Here is a 19,473-nt window from a genome sequence, read left to right as displayed (position 1 = left end):
AAAATTTTTTTGTTCGCCTGTGTTATCTTTCTTGCATTATACTATTAGAGAACGGAATCAGTACCATATTTATTTTTGACTAGGTGTTTACGCCAAATTTTTCATCAAAATATCTCAGCGTAGAAATTCACCTAAAATTGGTTATAATAAATTTTGGAAAATATGTAAGGTTCCATTGAAGCTAAGTAATAATCTTTTGTTTAGCGTGTTTCCTTCCAAGCGGAAGTTACTATATAACATTTGATACGTAATTGTCCGATCGAAATTCTTGTTGCAATTTATCGAAATTACTTGGGGCTTGGCGAGGCATAATACGTCTCATGACATAACGCACGCCTTGCCGGCCGTTACATTTGAGTCGTGGATTGATTGTTGACCTTGTGTCAGCACCCCTCGGCCCGTCTTCTGTTATCCAAGCGACATGACTGTCGATGGAGCCTGTTGACACACGCCAGCGCCTCGGCTTCAACGTCAACAGAGCGCTTTGAGTTGGTCACACATGACGGGCGACCTGCAATTGATATTTGTTCCTGGTCGTAGGTGAGAGGAAAGGTGTGTCTTTTTTCCGTTGAGTCGGTCCGTGAATTCGAATTGAAGGTGACAAGAATATCCACGATATTTTAACCAGAGTTGACTTTAAGACATTTTCTACAAGGATGAGGTAAAAATTCGAAGTCTCTTCATAAGCATTTGTTTGCACATGCGTCCGCAAAGGTTTTACTGATCACTATTTTTACATAAATAAAATTTCTATAAAATAAAAATTAGATAATAGTAGATAGATTAGATAATAAATGGATAAAAACTGAATTGAATTTAAGCTAAATACTCCATTAAAAATAGAGAAAAAATATTTATGCACTAACATCATTAAATGAAGAAGTTTCGCATATTGTTCCTAACATTTAATCAGGGCCAGTTCCAGATAATTTTCTAGCGCAAGCGAATAACATTCCCCATCGGACCGTTTACTCTCCTTGTTTGATTACTAAATTGATAGGTAGCGATGAATGCTGTACGTTGAATTGAAGACTAGTATTTATCAATTAGATTAGGTGTATTAGAATGTGTAATATTTCAAAGCCTGCCCCGTCAACGGCGGTGAAATATACATGAATTATCATGAGAAAAAATTCCCCTGGACCGGAAATAGAACCACGGACCTTTGACTTTGGGATATCAAGAATTTCAATATCGCAGTTGCAGCGTAGTTGCCCGGAAAGCAATAGGTCCGTGGTTCGATTCTCGGTCCAGAGGAATTTTTTCTCGAGGCAATTCATGCATACGTGTGGTAGAGTTGTAAAAAAAATGAGATGGGCAGTACTATATCTTTGTGTGTCATTTCAACCATCTCCTACTCTTTACAACTCCTTAAAATTCTATAAATGCTACCTAAGCGCAATCCTGATGTCTTTAAAAGAATATTTCTCGGATTTTCCACCGGGTAATGTTTAGGATACATTTTCCGAACGTTACTACGCCTAAGTTTGCCGTTGACTTCAGGGGAGAAATTCTCATTGAGCCATGTTTTCAAAAAATGCGAACACTAAGGAAAGAATTCTACTTCTGAAGACGATGGCAGACTTAGTCGTTTAAATGTTGTAATCATGCAACCAAGATAACTCCATGGGAAACCCGAGAATTAATGCCGGCATCGGTGGCGGCGGGGTAAAGTTATCGTCCGCTAAATCAAAGGTCGCGGGTTCGAGTCCCGCCTGGATAAGTTACCCTCGCCCAGGACATGGATGTTTGTGAATACTTGATTGTTAAATGTTATCTAAAAACCACGTTGTAAAGGCCTAATATTGCTATTTTCGGAGGTAAAGCTTAAATTCAAATAGCATTTGCTTGTTTTGCATAGTCATCGAAACCCGAGTCGGAGTTTTACTCATTATTTTAAATGCAGAATAGCATTGCATATTGTGTATTTTCATCTCGAAATGTCCATCAAGCTTACCACATGATGATTGTTGTTTTCATCCTACGGGCAACCGTAATGGGAGTATGCACTTCATCGTGAAATTAAGGCATTTTAATTGTACGTGAGCAGGTGAGTTCGGTCTCCATTTTCTACGCTTTCCACGTGACCTTATTTCCGGAACACGCAAATCCTTAGCAGTACAAAATGAAACCATGTTTTCAGCAGGCGGCTTATCATGCAAAAAATATCGGTTCTCAAATAATCGATATTTCACTTACGTCACTTTTGTGTTTTAGTTTCGTTATCACTAGGTAACGGAGCATCATCGACAATTACTTTAGTCTCCACGGAAAAGAAGTTCTTTCCTCTTATTCCTCCGAGCGTAAAGAGAAATTATCCATTAAAGCTGCCAAGAGTACAGTGAGATCTACAAAAATGTAAGAGATTCAGCCTTCTCCGGGCATTTTACGCCGGTTTCACTGGCCTACGCAATGACAATGGAACTGATCGCTGCTTAGGAATTGTGGTCGCTTTTCAGGAGCCCTATACAGTTAGCCAATCTATCGGATAGTTCGTGGCTGGTTCTCGGAATGACGTCATAACTTCGGAATGAGCTATCCAATAAGGTCTATCCGAACTTTCCGACACGGGAACTCGTCCGGGAGCTGCCGAAATGACGGAGGTTCTCGATAAATGACTTTCCGTTTCTCCGAATCGGAAAGTGATGTGCCAGCTGGTAAGTTTTAGAATATTTTTACCACTAATGTGGTGCTGTAGAAGCTGGTAAGAAGCAACAAATAATTTGCAATGCTGGCACGGTATGTGTACTAAAATTATGGAAAATGGATGAATATGAGCGAGGTTATGAATTAAATACAGCTAGAGGCGGAACCAGTTGCCATTATAGCCATTAACGCTTTTCAACAATGCAGTAAATTTAGTGAAGTGGGTAGCACAAAAGGGCTTCCGAGTGACGGAAACGATCTTATTGAGGCCGTTTGTGACTGATATCTTTATCAACGAAGGTAATATATTTTCCATTGCACGAATTAATAGATTTCATCCATAAAATTCAATATATCTGTTTTAGTTGAAAGTGCCAACTTATACAAACACCGAGAGAGGTCCAAAAGTAATTTAATAGTGTTCATGACGATAAATGAAGTATACCTTTTCATTTGCCGATACTTAAAGAACATAAATGGAATAAGATATGGCAGACATGGCTCTATGCCATTAGTTGAGGTCCAATAGTAGTCTAAATGTTGAAAATTAGTCTGTTTTGTATTTTAAAGGGCACTAAACCGAAGGGATTAAAATTTTATAAAGTAGAGTTACTAATCAAATCGCTATAGCTTCCGCGCTCCATTATTTTCATTGTTACACCATGATTTGATATACTCTGGCAGAAGAAATCACAGAAATGACCTCAGACACCATTAATAGCAATACCTTGCAAAGGCTCAATACCAAAAATTCAATTTTGAACCTGAATAAATTACAATTGCCAACATTTACAGGCATAGAAATACAAAAATCATAACTGCTTAGCACAATTCAACTTTGGCCTACAACAAATAACCTACGGTTCCTCTCCCATGTCAGAGGGGAAACGGTCATTTTTAATTATTGACGCGGGTTACCCCCTAAAGCTATTAATATTGACAAGAGCAACTAATGGTAGCCTAAAAATATATTTTAGGCATCGTATAACTTTTGTAATAATTCCTATTCCCTTCAAATATCGCGTATTATCTTCGTTGAATTAGGCTTTCCAAAAATAAACGCTTGCACTCTTACTGTCTGCTGTTATGTCGGAATGGGGGGCCGACCATTCCAATTTGTGTTGCTTCTCTTCTCTTTTTTGGCGGCTGAGTGGACACAGAATGGGCGGAGGATACTCCTCATTTTTTTTTACTCTGGATCTGGATTCTTGCACTTGGGAGAAAACTGTGTCACGGTGTGTGTACAAAAAAAAGTCACCGCCTCACTACAGTTTTTATAATTCCCTCACGAACGGTTGTAGGATTGCTCTCGCCTATTCGACGGTGAACATAGTTTGTCTCTTCCTGTGATTTCAAACAGGTCCAGTTTCGGACGTAGATTCCGATCAGAGTGCCTTTTCGAATTGCTGGGCACCGTACCATTGGCCTGTCGTCCGCATCACTCGAGTGAAAGGTAGCATGAAGTGTCTACTGAAGTGGAGACACTCAACTGAAGAGCCTTTTCATTTCACCGCTTAAACGTTGAAAATATCGCTTTACAACTGTTGCAGACGCTTCTTTGTAGAATGTTGCTGTCTCATCGGAAATAATTTAACACTACGCAATTTTTCAGTGTAGTTACGATCAAATACTTCAGACGGAACTAGCTAATTTCGCTTATATTGAAATAATTAAATGAAGAATATTTCTTGACGCTTTTTCAATTGCATGCATAAAGTAACTAATCCTCTTACCGACAAAATTTTCGAAAAATTTCGATAACTTGTAAGCACTACTAAAATTGGAATTGTGGTAATGGATATCAATTGATTTATCATGATAATCAAGCAATTTTTAAAGAAAATAAGAAATATGAAAATTCTGTAAGCTAATTGTAATTGGATGCAAACGTATATTACATAAATTTTAGAATATTCACATTAAAAGGTATTCAAGTTATGAGTTAATAAAAATAAAACAATCACAAATTATTTGTTTAATAAATAGGCATGCATTATTTTAAATTGCCACTTATTTTATCATATTTATTTTTTAACTTCTTGAGAACGGGCTGGGGCCTCCTCTATGTAGACCCCTTGCATGAGCTCTCAATAAAAATTCTTTTTTGTAGATCCGTCTGCTCACCTGGATTCACTGAGATACACTATGCTGGCTGTGTATGCTGGCATTACGGGGTCTTAATCATCTACCGTATTCAATTTGAGAGGATTAAAGTCAATGCAAGGACCATAAACCTAAGGAAATGGAGAATATAGATGGAAAATTGTCTGAAAGAGGACGAAGGGAAAGCGGTTGGCTGAACGGTAGACGAAAGGAAGTTGGAATAAATTTGGAGGAAATCGAAATGATCGAAAGAAACCGGTCACTAGAGGAAATTGGACCTTGGAATTAGTATTGGGAGGGAGTAGGGAGTGGTGGATCTGAGTAGCTGTCAATTTTTGCGAGTTGGTGAGTTGAAGGCCGTATACTGAAGCGAGCTTACATAACTGGAGAGGAAAAATTCGTGAATAAAAAAAGATTATGCATCAAAGAGGTCAACATTTTAATTACGTCAGAATTTTTAAGCCTGTCATACTTATAGCACCTTTTCGTTATCGCGTGCAAGAAATTGAACAAATGATTTTGTAGATGCGTTCAAAATAAAGAGTCTTGACATTAATATCCACGGCTAATGCCAATTATTTCGTCCAAATGACAAGTGACAACAATAAATTGAAATTATTCCCCGTATTGTCGGTTTTTATTATGAGACTAATACAATTAACTTAGCATGAGTGGATAAGACATAAGGATATAAATGGAATTGAAAATGTACTTACTCAGTAGTATATTGTAAATGTATGGTTTAAAAACCGCTGCAAAAGAAAGTACGATCTTAATTTGTTTTAGTTCCTTAAATTCCCATGTTATAGAGAGAGTGACTAAGAAGTAAATGGACAAAAGTCTGAGATGGTAGAGCTTGAATTATTAAGTTAATTCTTTTCCTTCATCTTCTCACATTAAAATGTTCGACGTGAAAATATGAATGTTAATTAAGCCTGTCAGAAGGAAGGAGAGGCTGTAGTTCGTTTTGGCATAAAAAAGGAAAATTTCGGCAGTTTCCCACAGTGGCTATTAAATTGTATAATTAGATATTTCAAGTTGGATTGTATGTTTGCGTTAATAGCAATGGTCTAGTCAATTGATATCCTCACGTTAAAGCGCCCAATTGTAGATCGATAACTGGACATAGAAAGTTTTCACAGCCATTTACGCAAAAGCAGCTTTAAATTCCAGGTTTAAACAGGCTTAGGATTAATTAAGAAACAAATTGAGTGTTTTGTACTGTAACGAGAAAAATTGCAAAAAGGATATTTATTTTTATTTGTTTGCAAAATAAACGTCCTTTCGTTTTTAGGCAGCGTCTATTTTTAAAGTAAATAATATAAAAATTCCATTTTATTCCGCTCACGCGTCTGGCCATCATCAGTATCAACGATAATTTTTCGGAGAAAAAAATAAAGTGTGTACTTCTCTTCTTTGCCACTTTACATGCTCGTGATAAAACCTCAGCTAAGAACACTACTTTTAGACCGAAATCTTGCAAGTTTGTGATACAGGCACGGAGCTATTTCACCAAAATCCACGATATATCCAGTTCATGGATTGCTTGCTCGGCTGTTTTGATTTTATCCCCACTCAGGAGCATTTTTTTGGCTCAATGATTCAAGAAATCTAAATATTTCTCTTTGATAAAATAAATATCGCTAAATTTTTCGGCGGGCTAAAGTAAATATCCACAAAACTTTTCCTATTTGAATATTTCCATGGTGCTTGAGTGGAATAAAAATTGTTCGGTCAGTAGAGAAGCAATGTTATATCCAGTAATTTTACAAACGTGGATGCTCAAGTTCGCCCCTAAATGTGTCGTGAGTTGTGACCCACCGGGCAGTTACATGGGCTTACAAAAATCGCCACTAGTGTCACTGGCGTGAAAGCGACGCGAACTTCACGGAGAAATAAGCTACAATCAGGGCTGTTAATAAAACTTATAGCAATAATAATAATAATACATTAATTTCACGGGCTTAAGCCCTTATACCATATTACAAGAAAAATGTATTGTACAATTCAAATCCTCAGCATAGAATTCATATTAAGAAAATACATGTATATTACGAACAAAAACTAAAATTAGGCATAAATATTTAAAACATAGATAGACATATCTAAGAAACATAAAATGCAATTTATAATTTAAGTTTTAAAAAGAGAAATATGTAATAATTAATGGTTAAATGCACTGAAATTTGTGCTAAAAATATAAACGTATTAAATCCGGTTGGACGCGACAGACGGTTCGGTAAGAAATATTTAAAAGATCCTATTTATATTGAATCCTATTAAGCTTTTACTCAGATGATTAGTAGTTGTGTATTGAGGGAGATTTCCTCTGACCGCAAAATTTCATTTCATTATCCTGAATGCATGACTATCAAATTCATCGATTTTCAATGTTATTCCTCGCAAAAGAAAATACCATACTCCACCATTTAAAAAACTGGATCGTTCTGCATTCATTGTCACACTGCGGACATTTTTGAAAACTGCTAAAAGTTCAACCGAAATGGAAACAAAAATCAGGGCCTACTCTTTATATTCCCCTTGGTTTGCTCCTTTTTTTCATTTGGTCGGGGCATATATCGCAGATATTTTCGTTTCACCGAAACAAAACCTCCATTTATTTCGGCGAACTTCGAATATCGCCCCCACCATGGCCATTAAGGGACAGATTTTGCATCGCGTGGCAACTTTCCATCTCGAATTTAAAACATCATATCCAGGAGGTAAAAAAAAGAAGGTCGAAATCCCGCACTCTCGGTTTCAGATTTTTCCTCGAGGAAGCGCTCGTAATCCAGGCCCTTCCCTAAAGAGGGGGCTGTCTCATTTCCGCCTCCATTGAACCGCGGAGTGTGCTTTCACAGCGCCCTTTTCTCCCACCCAGTGTTTGCATCCCTGTTGGAGAATGCTCGCTTAGTTATTTTTCGGTCGTTTTACGGTTTGCTCGGAGAATTCAGACAAACAACTTTGATTTTGCTCTGGTAAAGAGAACATTACTGAACCTCACGAGTGATGTTTAATTAAGGAAGACTCAGCTAGATTTCTAGGTTGTCCTCTGCGTTGATTCATCTTCGTGACCACAGTTTCACCGGAGTTGCAGTAGGCGTCTTCAGGTTTGAAGTGTCGGATTCAAGTTTTTTCCCGACTTATATTGACCCTGGTTTTGGCCAGGTGCGTCCTAATTGGTTGGTTTATGGGAGAGTTTCTTCCAGGCGTTGGAGAGCGAATAGCTGTCCTCCCCGTTGAAATTAGGTGCTTTGCCTGTATTGATAGCCTCTCGTATGACTTGGGGATAGTATTGCTTCTATCTATCGATGAGTTTAGCTTTTTTGAAGTCCAAATTGAATGTTGGTCCTTCCGATGCGTTCTCGGAGATGGCGGGTTAGCGAAAGCGTCTATTCCTGGTGGCCCTTCGGCGTTCCTTCATTCTGCATTTCATGTCTTTCGAATTAAGGAAGTTCAACTGAGGAACGGAGTAGGCTAAATTACGTTAGGTTTACGGGATATACACCGCGTGTGTCTATATTGATGCTATCCACGCATCATTAAGGAAGCGACAGATAATATGAAATACATTATAACCTTCAATAGGGTAGACGGTTACCAACTATCCAACTCATCTGTGAGAGTGCTCCAACGAACTCGAGAGAAAAAGAAAAACGTCTGGGAAGACGGACCAATGAGAAGACGCCTGGCATTTAAATATTAAAGGGTAGAAGCAAGGTATTGACTCGAGTCCTAACCCCTGAGACCTATGCCTACAATTTTATCTCAGCTTCTTTCACGATAAAATGGAAATCAATAGAATTTTAGTGCCATTAAAGAAGGACCACTACTAAATGGGAACCGCAAAGTCGATTTGTGTATGCCATCCTAATCCATAATTCCAGACCATGGCTTTGTAAACATGTGGTCACCAAGGAAATCCAGTCAGCCAGGTCTTGACTATGTAATCGCGTTGTCGTAATCGTAACGGATAAGGGTGATATTTAATAAGTTAATTTTCATAACTTATGCTAAAAATTTAATTTTACTACAGTTCTCGAAGTTTAGGTTTCTAAATTAGTTAGTCTTATTTCGCTCATTTATTTTTTACTCTGTTAAAATCCTATTTCCTTACAATCTTCTCCTTTAGTGGCAAAACATTTGGGTCATTTTTAAGTGCCTGCCCAGAACTCAAGAGGTTACATCCGTAATAAATATCCTCTGATAGCTAATTTTGTGGAGAACATTCTAGCTATTATTCACCGCTTAGTATTTGGACATCAATGCAGATGAGCGTAATGACCTTTTTCTAAGTGGAATTTCCATTTTCTGCCCATTATATTCGCTCCCCTTTACACGAGTTTCCCAAAATTTTCATTTTTCTCCGTTTTCTATGCCTCTCAACATTCTCCTTTTAACAGAATTCCTCTGCTCATCCACCCCTTCGCTTTTCCTCTTTTTTGTGATTACCATAAACAATATTCTCATTTCCCCCGTTGCATGGAGCCCCTTCTCCCGGTATATTGCTTAATTTTAATCCTTAAGCCATGGTAACGTCAAACATTTTTCAATAAATGATCGTTTACCCCGAAACCGGAATTTTTTTACCCATGATGCTCATAAGGTTGATTAATTTTTCCGTTTTTGTCACATTAATTTGAAACCATGAAAGGTCTGTGGCTATCAGAGGTAATGTGGCAAACCTCGTTCCTCTATTGTTTGTGCAATGCATGATTACAATCTGCAAAAATACCATCTATATGAAATATGTGCTAAAAATTTCTCAATTGATTTGATCAAAACAATGTTGATCCGCCGCGGTTCCATTTTTAATCCGCGTGAATATTTTCCTATGGAAATTAATGTCTTTGTCACGCCTGCGGCGGAGTTGAATTGTACCGTTTCATCACAGGTGCCAATAAGTCTCTTACAGCCGGTTTTTTTATGTCAGGTTAGCACTTTACGTGAAAGTTAAGGTTAACTTGAAGGTTGATCTTATACAGAAGATGGCCAAAACCTTCGACCACTGAAAGATTAAGTGGAAGGCTGTATCATCTAATGGTTAGCGTTAATCAGAAATTATAATACCGGACCTTCAATAAATTAATTAATTATATTGGCTTAAGGAAACTTTTTTGGATCCAAATAGATAAGTGAATGTTAAATGCTAACACTTTATTATATTTCGAATCCAATAGAAAAGTGAATGGTAAATGCTCATGGTTTATTGAAGCCCTCATAAATAATTGCTATTTAATGTCATTATTGTGAAAATTTTACAAAATTCAAGTATTTCTTTCAATTTAAATCAAACGGCTGCTTTCACTCAATCTTCCACCTAAATTTTGAATTGAATATGTAAAGTAAGAAATATAAGTACGTAGACACTAAGACAGTCAGTGCATAAAAAATCATCAAACACTCGTTATATATTTGATAAATACGAAAAAACGAAGATAACACATTCTTATTCCAATTTAAATATCAAACTTCATCAAAAATAAATAAAAACAAACATATTTCGTTAGTTTCTTTGTAACTACAATACTCCAATTTTGTATTCTTAAATTAATTGTGTCTATTTATTTACTTCTTTATGGTCTAACCGAAGTTGTTGGATCAAGGAGACTCGCTTCGTGTGGGTGCTGTCTGGGCCCGTGTGCGCCTCCATGATCGCCAACCTGGTGTTCCTCGTGAACATCGTGCGCCTACTACTCACCAAACTCAAGGACCAGCCACTGGGAATGGCGCAGCCTCCCTCACCGCCCACGCGTCCAGAAAGGAGCCGGAAAAGGCGCGGCAAGAGCTCCCGCCGTAGCCGGGACACTGAAGCCCTGGACAACGGCGAGAGCAACGGTGAGTCTTCTCACGTCGTGTTATCTATAGATTACATTAATAGTTCGTCTTTAAATATTGGCACTATAAATTCCCATATTTCTTCTACCCTCTGTCATATATGGAATATTTATTAAGGAATACCTACTTTGTCAAGTTACTCTTGAAATTAATTGCAGTCAAATTGAGACAATGTGGCGTTACGTTCTCAAATCGTGGTAATTCATAACGTAAGCCCAGACACAGGGAATTCCTGTCATCTGTCACTGAGCAGGTGAGAGAAAATCTCCACAAAGACAAGAATAAAAACCAGCGAGAGAATCAATTATGTTAAAGTTACATGTCATGTTCATTTAACTATCATTTGAAGGTATTAATATTCAATATAAGAAGTATATCAATAATAACCAATTGAGAAATAATGTTCTCAAATGAACCTAAACCAATACGAAGGACTAAGTACAAAAGGTGAGTTTGTCAGCACCAAAAACTAAGTTGAGAATCGCCGTCAGAGGTCGAGAGATGTGACTGCAACCAAAGACGATTCAAGAGAGCAAGCAGGATCGAACACGGCGCGCCGCAAGGGTGGGCAACGCAGGGGAGGTTATTTCGGGGGCGAGGAAACAGCCAGCCCCAGACGCCGCGGCAGTATGATCATCAAATGATATAAATCAAAGATTATTAAGGAAAGTCAATGACCTTAACAATCGGTGACGACCAACAGCGGTAACTTGGACTCAGTGCTCAATTTTTATGCATATTCTCAACCTCAGTGTCATTGATTCCAGCAAAAAAGAATAACAACAACTGCTCAAGTTACCATAGGATCAGCTGAAGGCGATGACCTTTGGCCCTTGCTTCTTAAGATAAAGGTTAGGCAATTTAATTACCTTGATGTGAGTTTTTCACCACCTAGAGCATGACTCATTTTCGTTGTTCAGGTCATCAATTGTTAGGCTTGATGTGTGATTTTGTATATTTTCTGCACTTGAATCCGATAACAACTTTTCACTAAATACGCCGTGGCGCACCGGTCAGCTTAAACAATAGAATTTTCCCGGCACCGGCCGTATTGTCAGGAAACTCCTAAACAGTACTCGTTATTCAAGCGTGGTAGGGGAATCAGAGTAAAGGCGAGCTCCTTTTCCTCAATCTTCTCGGTGATGACCACTGCCAGGTGGAGTGATGGACATACCAATGGATGGCCATTGGAAGTCAAAGAGGGGAAATACATGGTAGGATGAGGTGTTGGAGGGAGAGAGAGTTTTGATCGATGAAAAGTGGACTACTTGTCACTCCAAGCTGCATATTAAGCCTCAGCACCAACTTTCCCCTGGATTTCCAAATCCAGATATCTCTCCGCTCAACTGCTGAATAACTGTTGAACTGATGGTATGGCAGATTGGGATGGTAGGTTCGGATGGCAGAGTTCGGAGGCAGAGTTCCAAGACTTAGAGTCTCCGAGCCTTCGAGTAGGTAGAGTCTTTGCGGAAAGTCCTTTGCGCGAAAATCCTTAGCGGGAAAACTCCATAGCTGAGAAATTCTGCAGATAAGTTTGGAGGATACTAGGGCAATTTTTGGAGGATTTTCTAGGGTAGGGGTACCAGAAATTTCGTGGGGGCGATACACTAAAAAAAATGTCACAAAAATTTTAGTATGCTTAAAAAATTACAGCAAAAAAATGAAAAGTCAATAAAGTATATTTCCAAGCATAAAAAGATGAGAAAAGACGTATGAAACTGCGCAGACCCCTATGCTGCCTTGATTTCTTGACACTCATGATAATTAATTTTTTAAATTACAATTTGGATCCTCCGTTGCTCCATTTACAGTAAAAGTGAATATTTTCCTACGGATATTAATGTCATGACACACAATCAACCCCCTCTGAGTCATCTGAAACCCTTGGATAAATTGTCGAAACACTAAAATTTCTATTACAGTGTTGCCAAATCTACTACTAATGCCTCTACTTTTTGGGAGCATTGAGGGTCAAAAATTAATGGTAATGAGGAAATTGAACATCGTGGAGAAGCTTGTTTATGTCGCCAAAGTTATTCTAGCAGCCACAAGTCCACATCTTGTAACGTTCAGAAAGTCTGAAAACAAAAAAAAACTGTTTGGTATCCCTAAGATAAAGTGACCATACATCCCAGTTTACCCGGAACAGTCCCGTTTTCAGAACGCTTGTCCCGGTGTCCCCGCGATTTTCCCCGGGACAAGCAAATATCCTGGTTTTTGACTTGCATCTGTGTGAAATACTGAAACTTTTAATTTTGCATCCTTTTAGAAATTTGTTACCCTGACAAAAACAATAATAAATAATTATGCCACCAATGGTGCTAGTGAGCTATCTTACTGTCTCTATCCTGATACCGAATCGAAATAATATGGAGGGAGGAAAACTGGTATCCGACATTTACGGCGTTAGTGTCTTTTTTGTAATTTCTAAATGTAGTTAACCGTAAACAACACAATAAAGTTAATGTTTGAAAGTCTCCCATAATTAAATCACCTGATCATTTTAAAGGGCAATGTTTAAAATTTAAAACCCTACCCCAAAATTTTCGCGCGCGAAAATGCTTAGGTACGCTGTGTCCCGCTTTGTCCCTTCCAAGATATGGTCACTCTACCTAAGATTCAATTTAAGTAGGATTACATATTATTGGTGAAACGAAACGAAGGAGCAAACGGCGGACAAAATTGTCATAACTGACGAAGTGACCAGAAAAGGCCGCAGGCAAAAGCGAGTTCATTACACGTACAAGAGGGTGTTGCTTATTTTTTATTTTTTTCTCGGATTCTTGATTTCTAAAGGCAGTGAGGGGCGCAGGACCTATCAGTTGACCGTGAACGCGGGCTGCGAGCGACCATCTCGCCGTCAGGGCTGTGATGCGCGGCTGTAGCTCGCGGAAAAGTATTGTATTCCTGGAAAACTGTTGAGCGGACGTAAAATTGGAGCGAGATTTGGCCCTAAAGAACTGTAAAATTGTGCATTTCATCTGAACGTGATGATATTTCAAAAAATAGGAAAAATTAAATGTTAATGCGTTTATGCTCTTTGAGCGACCTCTAACTTCTAAACAAACGGGCTAAAATTTTTAGGATATCCATTCTGCCCCTCGTAGCATATTTTAAGAAATGGAAATAAAAAATCCGAGAAAAAATAAGCAACACCCTAACGAACAACTACAAACTACCCTGGAGGGTGCTTTAATAGTAATTGGTGGTGTTAGAACACCAGTAGTCAAGACTCATGTCCTCGTGCTAGATTGGACTATTTTAATGGAAGATTACTCGCTAAAAATTGATGATATCATATTTTGATTTCCAGGTTCTATAAAATAACCATGAAGAAATTTTCGTGCTCCCAAATTTGAAAATAATTCCGCAGATGTATTTTTTAATATTTGAAATACAGGAAAATGTTGACAAGTATTTCCTCCACTCACCCTTAAAATTTCAATGCGATAGCAAATATAATTTTATGAATTCTTTTTATGATAATCAGTAAAAATTATCGTGCTTGTATTCTGGAATAAGGCCCAGGGCGAGTCGTGGGAACATTGTTTTATCTTGACCACAGCCTTCGTCTGCTAACATGTTCCGACTCCCACTTTTGAAATGTTATCACAGAAAGCAATGCAAACACGACCTTTTGCATATTTCGGTAGAAAATAGACTTGTACAAAGCGCTGAAATTCAAATCCTAAATTTCACGTACTACTCAAAGAGGTACATGAGAATCCAGGAAGTTTACTTGGTTGTCATTAGTAGCGGCTGTGTTGGGTAAAGGATGGCGTTAAATATAAACTTAACCATATTCTCGAGGTAGTCAAAGTCCAATTGAAAGGTCCATCGTGGTAGCCGTGGGAGTTTAAAAAGAGGCTTTAAATATTAAATCCCCATAACTCACGTCTTTCTATCTCTTTTTCCGGATTTCATTCCATTTGTCAGTGCAATTACTCGTTTCAAAAAACGTACGAGGAGTTAAAATCTGGGCACAGTTTTTTTTCATTTCCTGTTGTCAAATCAAAATTGCTCTTAGTTAATTGTGCATGCACCCTTTTCTATAAAGAGTCTGCTTGCCTTGTTCATCTCTTTTTCCCCAAACATCCGATTTTAACCATAATTGAAACAGTGAATGGTAAGAGCAGAGCTGACTGCTCGAGCAAATCTCTATTTTGCTTCGTGAAAATTCATTTGGTGAAGGTTACTCTTTAGCATTTGTTACGAAGACTCATTTTTAATTAATCGTTTTCACAAATGTTTTTGACACATTAATTGATATTTCAGGAGAAAGGAAAAAACAAATTAAAGGTTACAAATCTTGCCTCGCTTTTTCCACTATTGTTTGCTTTGAGTACACGTTCTCAGTTATTATTGCTCAAAAATAATATGTTAACTCTCAGTTTTCCTTTGAATAACGTCTTTAAATCTAATTTCTCGCCTACACTATTGCAACTCATTTAAATCTGAGAGAATAGAAAAGTTTTTTTTTAATGGAATGCTTCTATGAAAAGTTCATTTGTAGGTAACCCAATGGATTTAATTATTTTAATTTAATCCAACGCAATAACGCGATTAGTGCCTTGAATGATTTCCATTTTTATTTTAAGCTGATAATTTTTAATAACTCCTACTTAATTTATTTACCAAGCATAACATAATTTGAAATCTTAAAGAATTGACATATTATTAAGAAATATTTCTCATTTAAATTGAAACGGTCACATTTATTATTCAGTGTGCTATTTGGATAAACCTGGCAATAATTAATAGCTCCTTTAAAAAATAAGTTGTCCTCGTCTTGCGTAATTCTATCACTGTACTTAAAATATATGCTAGATCAAGAAGTAAATATTGCAGCGAATAATAAAGTTTTGGGTTTAAATAAGTGAAAGAGGTGAAGTAAAACTTATTTTCGGTTATACCCCATGTTTCCATAGTATATTCTGGTGAATTCCTCTTGTTTATTTGATTCAACCACAAATCAGGCAATATTTACCTGCAAAGCTTTCAATTAAATACAAAACTAAACCTTTTTCTACTGGGAAGGCAATATTGAAATATTATAAGGAAATGCCAATCAATGTAAATCGAACTTTTATTTTCAAAATTGATCAACGATGGATGCCAAAAGAGGAAGTAAAATTTCGAAATTTTTATTTGATAATTGTTTTCAAAAGGGGAAAATAAACATTGGCTTGCAATTGGCAATCAATATCCTGCTGATAATATTTGCTGGTAGGTGTTTTCCAAAAATCAAAGGGCCGCATTATAGGTAACGAATGTAATTACAGTAGCTTGTTCCAAAATATTTAGGAAAGCGTTTATATATATATATATTACCTGCGGTATAGTCTAGTGAATCCTAATCACTCTTATTTCTCCATTCTTTTTATTTTTCAATCCTTTTTTTAACATATTTTTCTTTATTGGGCCCTCAAGTTATGTCAATACAGGGAATAAACGGTACTATCCTCTCACCGAAAAGGTCGGGTCCAATAGGACTTTTCAATAGAATAGAATATTCAAGAGAACCTGCTCATTAGTATATCACTCAACCACTTTCTTTCCGCTATCCAATAATCCATCCATAATTCATTCAAATTTTCTTTTCATCATCCGTTTGAATACTGCCTGGACTAACCTCTAGCGTTGTCCAAAATTATCTGGACTTCCGTTCTCCCCAACATTCTGTAAGGCTAAATTATTTTGCTGCTATTGAATCTATTATTGTTACGCTAGTTACAGCTTTATTGTGTACTGTATTCATACAGTTAACACTTAAATATATCTTACCACCCTCCTCAAGTACACTAGATATCCTTCACTGCCACCGAGCCATGGTTGATAATATATTAGTCTCTTCTAAACTTTATGTTTTATTAGGAAAACGCGTTCTCTCGTCTTATGGAATCGTTAGGTCCGGAAAAGTAATAATTGACGAATTAAACAATGATTGATTCAATGAAAAAAGTCAATATAATTGCACACCAACGCTAACTCAAACTATATATTTCTAAATGTGGCAAATTTTCGAATTATGATTTTTAGCGTCAGATATGTTCATTCGGTTATAGGGACCACTAAACTATCGTATTTCCCAGAAATCATGGAAATCCCCATTTGGAAGATTCTACCTTGGAAAATCAAAATATATGAAACGCTTAATGTATAATGGGTCGTATGACAAAATCATATTTTTCCTTAGCTCTACGTTTACGACTGATGTAAATAAATTTGTATAATTTCGTGAGTTACATAATGCGTAGTGTATAGTGATGAATAAGAGAGTATACGGTGGTATAATATATTTTTTTTAATCATTCGTATTATATTTATACGAAGAGCTACCCATGTGCATTATATTTTAATTATACGTATTTGTTCTATTAGTGGTACATGGAACTTAAAGATGTTAGAACGCAGGTTTCCGCGGCGATGGTTTGATCTCTGCATTTCTCCAGGGTTTTCTTCCGCGTTAGCTTGTTTGTGGACAACAGTTTCGCTGGTTATCCTGCCAGTGTCTTCAGGTCGAAGGTGTCGGCTGTTGGTTTCTGCCTCGCTTATACTGTGGGCTGGATGAGAGCTGCACTGTGATTGGCTGTCTGACTGGGCGCTTCTCTCTGATTGGCTCTCTCTTTGATGACTCTTTTCCAGGCGCTATGAAGGAAGTATCCATCTTCTCTATTGAAGTTCAATGGTGTTTTTTTGAATTTCTATTGCTTCCCTGATTTGTCTTGGGAAGTATCGGCACTCCTTAACTAAAAGTTTCTTTTCCTCAAATTTGATGTCGTGGCCCGGTTCCGTGGCCAGGTTCCAGGTGGCGAAACGGTTGTCCACAAACAAGCTGACGCGAAAGAAAACCCTGAAGAAATGCAGAGAACGGAACTTAAAGATATTTTAACTAGAATATATGGAAAACTTCAATGGTTGTGGCGCAACTTTGTGAAATTTCCTCATGTTAAAATGAAAAGCTTATCACCGAGGTACCAATGGGAAATTTGTGATATTCTCTTTTCAATCGTAGCGTTGCTTTAAAAACAAAATAATGTTAATCATTATCACTTTCCCATATCCATAGCAATCAGGCATCATGATGAGCTCTGAAAATTACGGCGCAGGCCGAGAAACTGTCACCAGTTACAACGACGCGGAGAACATACACGGAAGAATTAGTACCTAAGCCTTCACGATCCTTGAACGGAGGCAATATGGTATACGTACTTGTGTAGCGGTATGCGTGATGGCACGGCGTTCCACGCGTAATAGTCTTTATATTTCGATGAGTTGCCAATAATTATCATTGGTTCGAAAACGAAATTGAATGAGATGACAACTTTATTTCCGAATTTTAATTTAAGTATACCGGGAGTAGCCATGGTGAAAACTTTACGGAGTCACCCGCAATGCAAAAAGTGTGCGGAAATTACAAAGATAAAAAAAATCATTCGCCTTGACAGGTGCACAGAGGGGAAAGTCGGCTCGGTAGCTTAACTGGATGAAGCATACGGCCGGAATCCGGGATATCCGGGCTTAAATCCCGGTCAGGGCGAATGATTTTTTTCTATGTGGAATTTTCGCAAGGTTTATTCCTGACGTTCATACGGTAAGGTCGGCAAACAAATGGTAAAAATTTGGGTGCATCATTTCAAAAACTGACTCTTAAAGTCTTTAATAGTCAACTTTCAATCTATAGTTGACAACAGCTGACAGTTACAGATCTCTCTTTACTCGTACTTTATTGAAATTTTGTTGTGTCTCGTGAAAACCAATTTGCGTTGATTAAAGAATCAGGATAAAAGTCAGAAATCAAATCCCGATCAATGTCATTCGTATATTTTTTTCAAAATTAACCAACAATGCATACCACCAGTGGGCGTTGTATTTCGAAAATTTGAATTGATAACTGTTTTCAAAGGGAGAAAATTAACCTTGCCCTCCAAGTGGAAATGAGTATCCTGCTGGCAACATTTGCTGGTTGTCGACATTAAAAAAAGTCACCAGTCCGCATTAAACGTAAAGTGTGTAATTGCATCACCTTGCTCCAAAATATGGAGGGGAAATTTTAAATGTTTCCTCCGATGTAGTCAAGAATATGATCGCCTATCACAAACTTTCTCAAATTTTCCCATTAACGGACCGCGTGAGTGTTGTGTGCGAGATGGAGGAGTAGCTTCGATACGGTGACTCGCTCGGTAGGTGCTTGTGACGTCATCAACTAAACTGATAAAGGGAAATGACCGTAGATTTTTCGCAGTGAACAGCTAAAAATGACGAAGACCAGTATAAAAACGGAAAAAATTCTTTTCTTTTCAATCTTTTAAATATTCTCACAACCTACGATTCTTAATGGTGATCGAGCCCTTTTTGGTCACTGCCTTGACAATAGGGTAGTTTCCTTCATCAAAGAAAACGAAAGGCATTGATTGGGATTCGTTACCCACCATTAGTGTATTCATAATATACAAATTATTTGGTTTTAGAAATACCGGTTTAGACGAATGGCAACGGTCAATTTTAACCTCATTTGAAAAAGGCCAGATTGGCGCCCATGCGATTCCACTCCACGTGACGTCACAGGAACCTAGTTTCTACACAAGAGGATAGGATTTTTACATCGTTTGAGATTACCAATGCATGCATGAGGCACAGAGCTCAGGGAAACATGTCTTAATAATCACCTATTAAAACTGGCTAAGGCCGGAAAGTTTTCTTCGTTTGATAAGGTATTAATAATCCTAATTTAACCCATTAACGGCCAAGGCTAATATTCGGTAGAAATATTTGAATTTATCATCATATTTAGTCTTAATAGATACTAGAAAAGAAATTTTGAAAAATTTGAGGCTCTAAAAATTTATTTATACCAAAAAAATAATGGTGCGTTTTTGCACCTTT

General features: G+C 37.5%; 1 protein-coding gene across 6 annotated transcripts in view; it reads left to right on the top strand.

Annotated features, from left to right (window-relative positions):
* LOC124163718 (calcitonin gene-related peptide type 1 receptor-like) overlaps positions 1-19,473 on the top strand; it is a 510,985-nt gene that overhangs the window by 475,611 nt on the left and 15,901 nt on the right. For all 6 annotated transcript variants that reach the window (XM_046540792.1, XM_046540791.1, XM_046540787.1 and 3 more), the window contains one exon: positions 10,343-10,587. In XM_046540792.1, the coding sequence (XP_046396748.1) occupies positions 10,343-10,587 (245 nt within the window). The remainder of the gene's footprint in view (positions 1-10,342; positions 10,588-19,473) is intronic.

The sequence above is a fragment of the Ischnura elegans genome, chromosome 8, assembly GCF_921293095.1.
Source record: "Ischnura elegans chromosome 8, ioIscEleg1.1, whole genome shotgun sequence".
Taxonomy (NCBI): Eukaryota; Metazoa; Arthropoda; class Insecta; order Odonata; family Coenagrionidae; genus Ischnura; species Ischnura elegans.
This window is presented reverse-complemented; position numbering and strand designations above follow the sequence as displayed.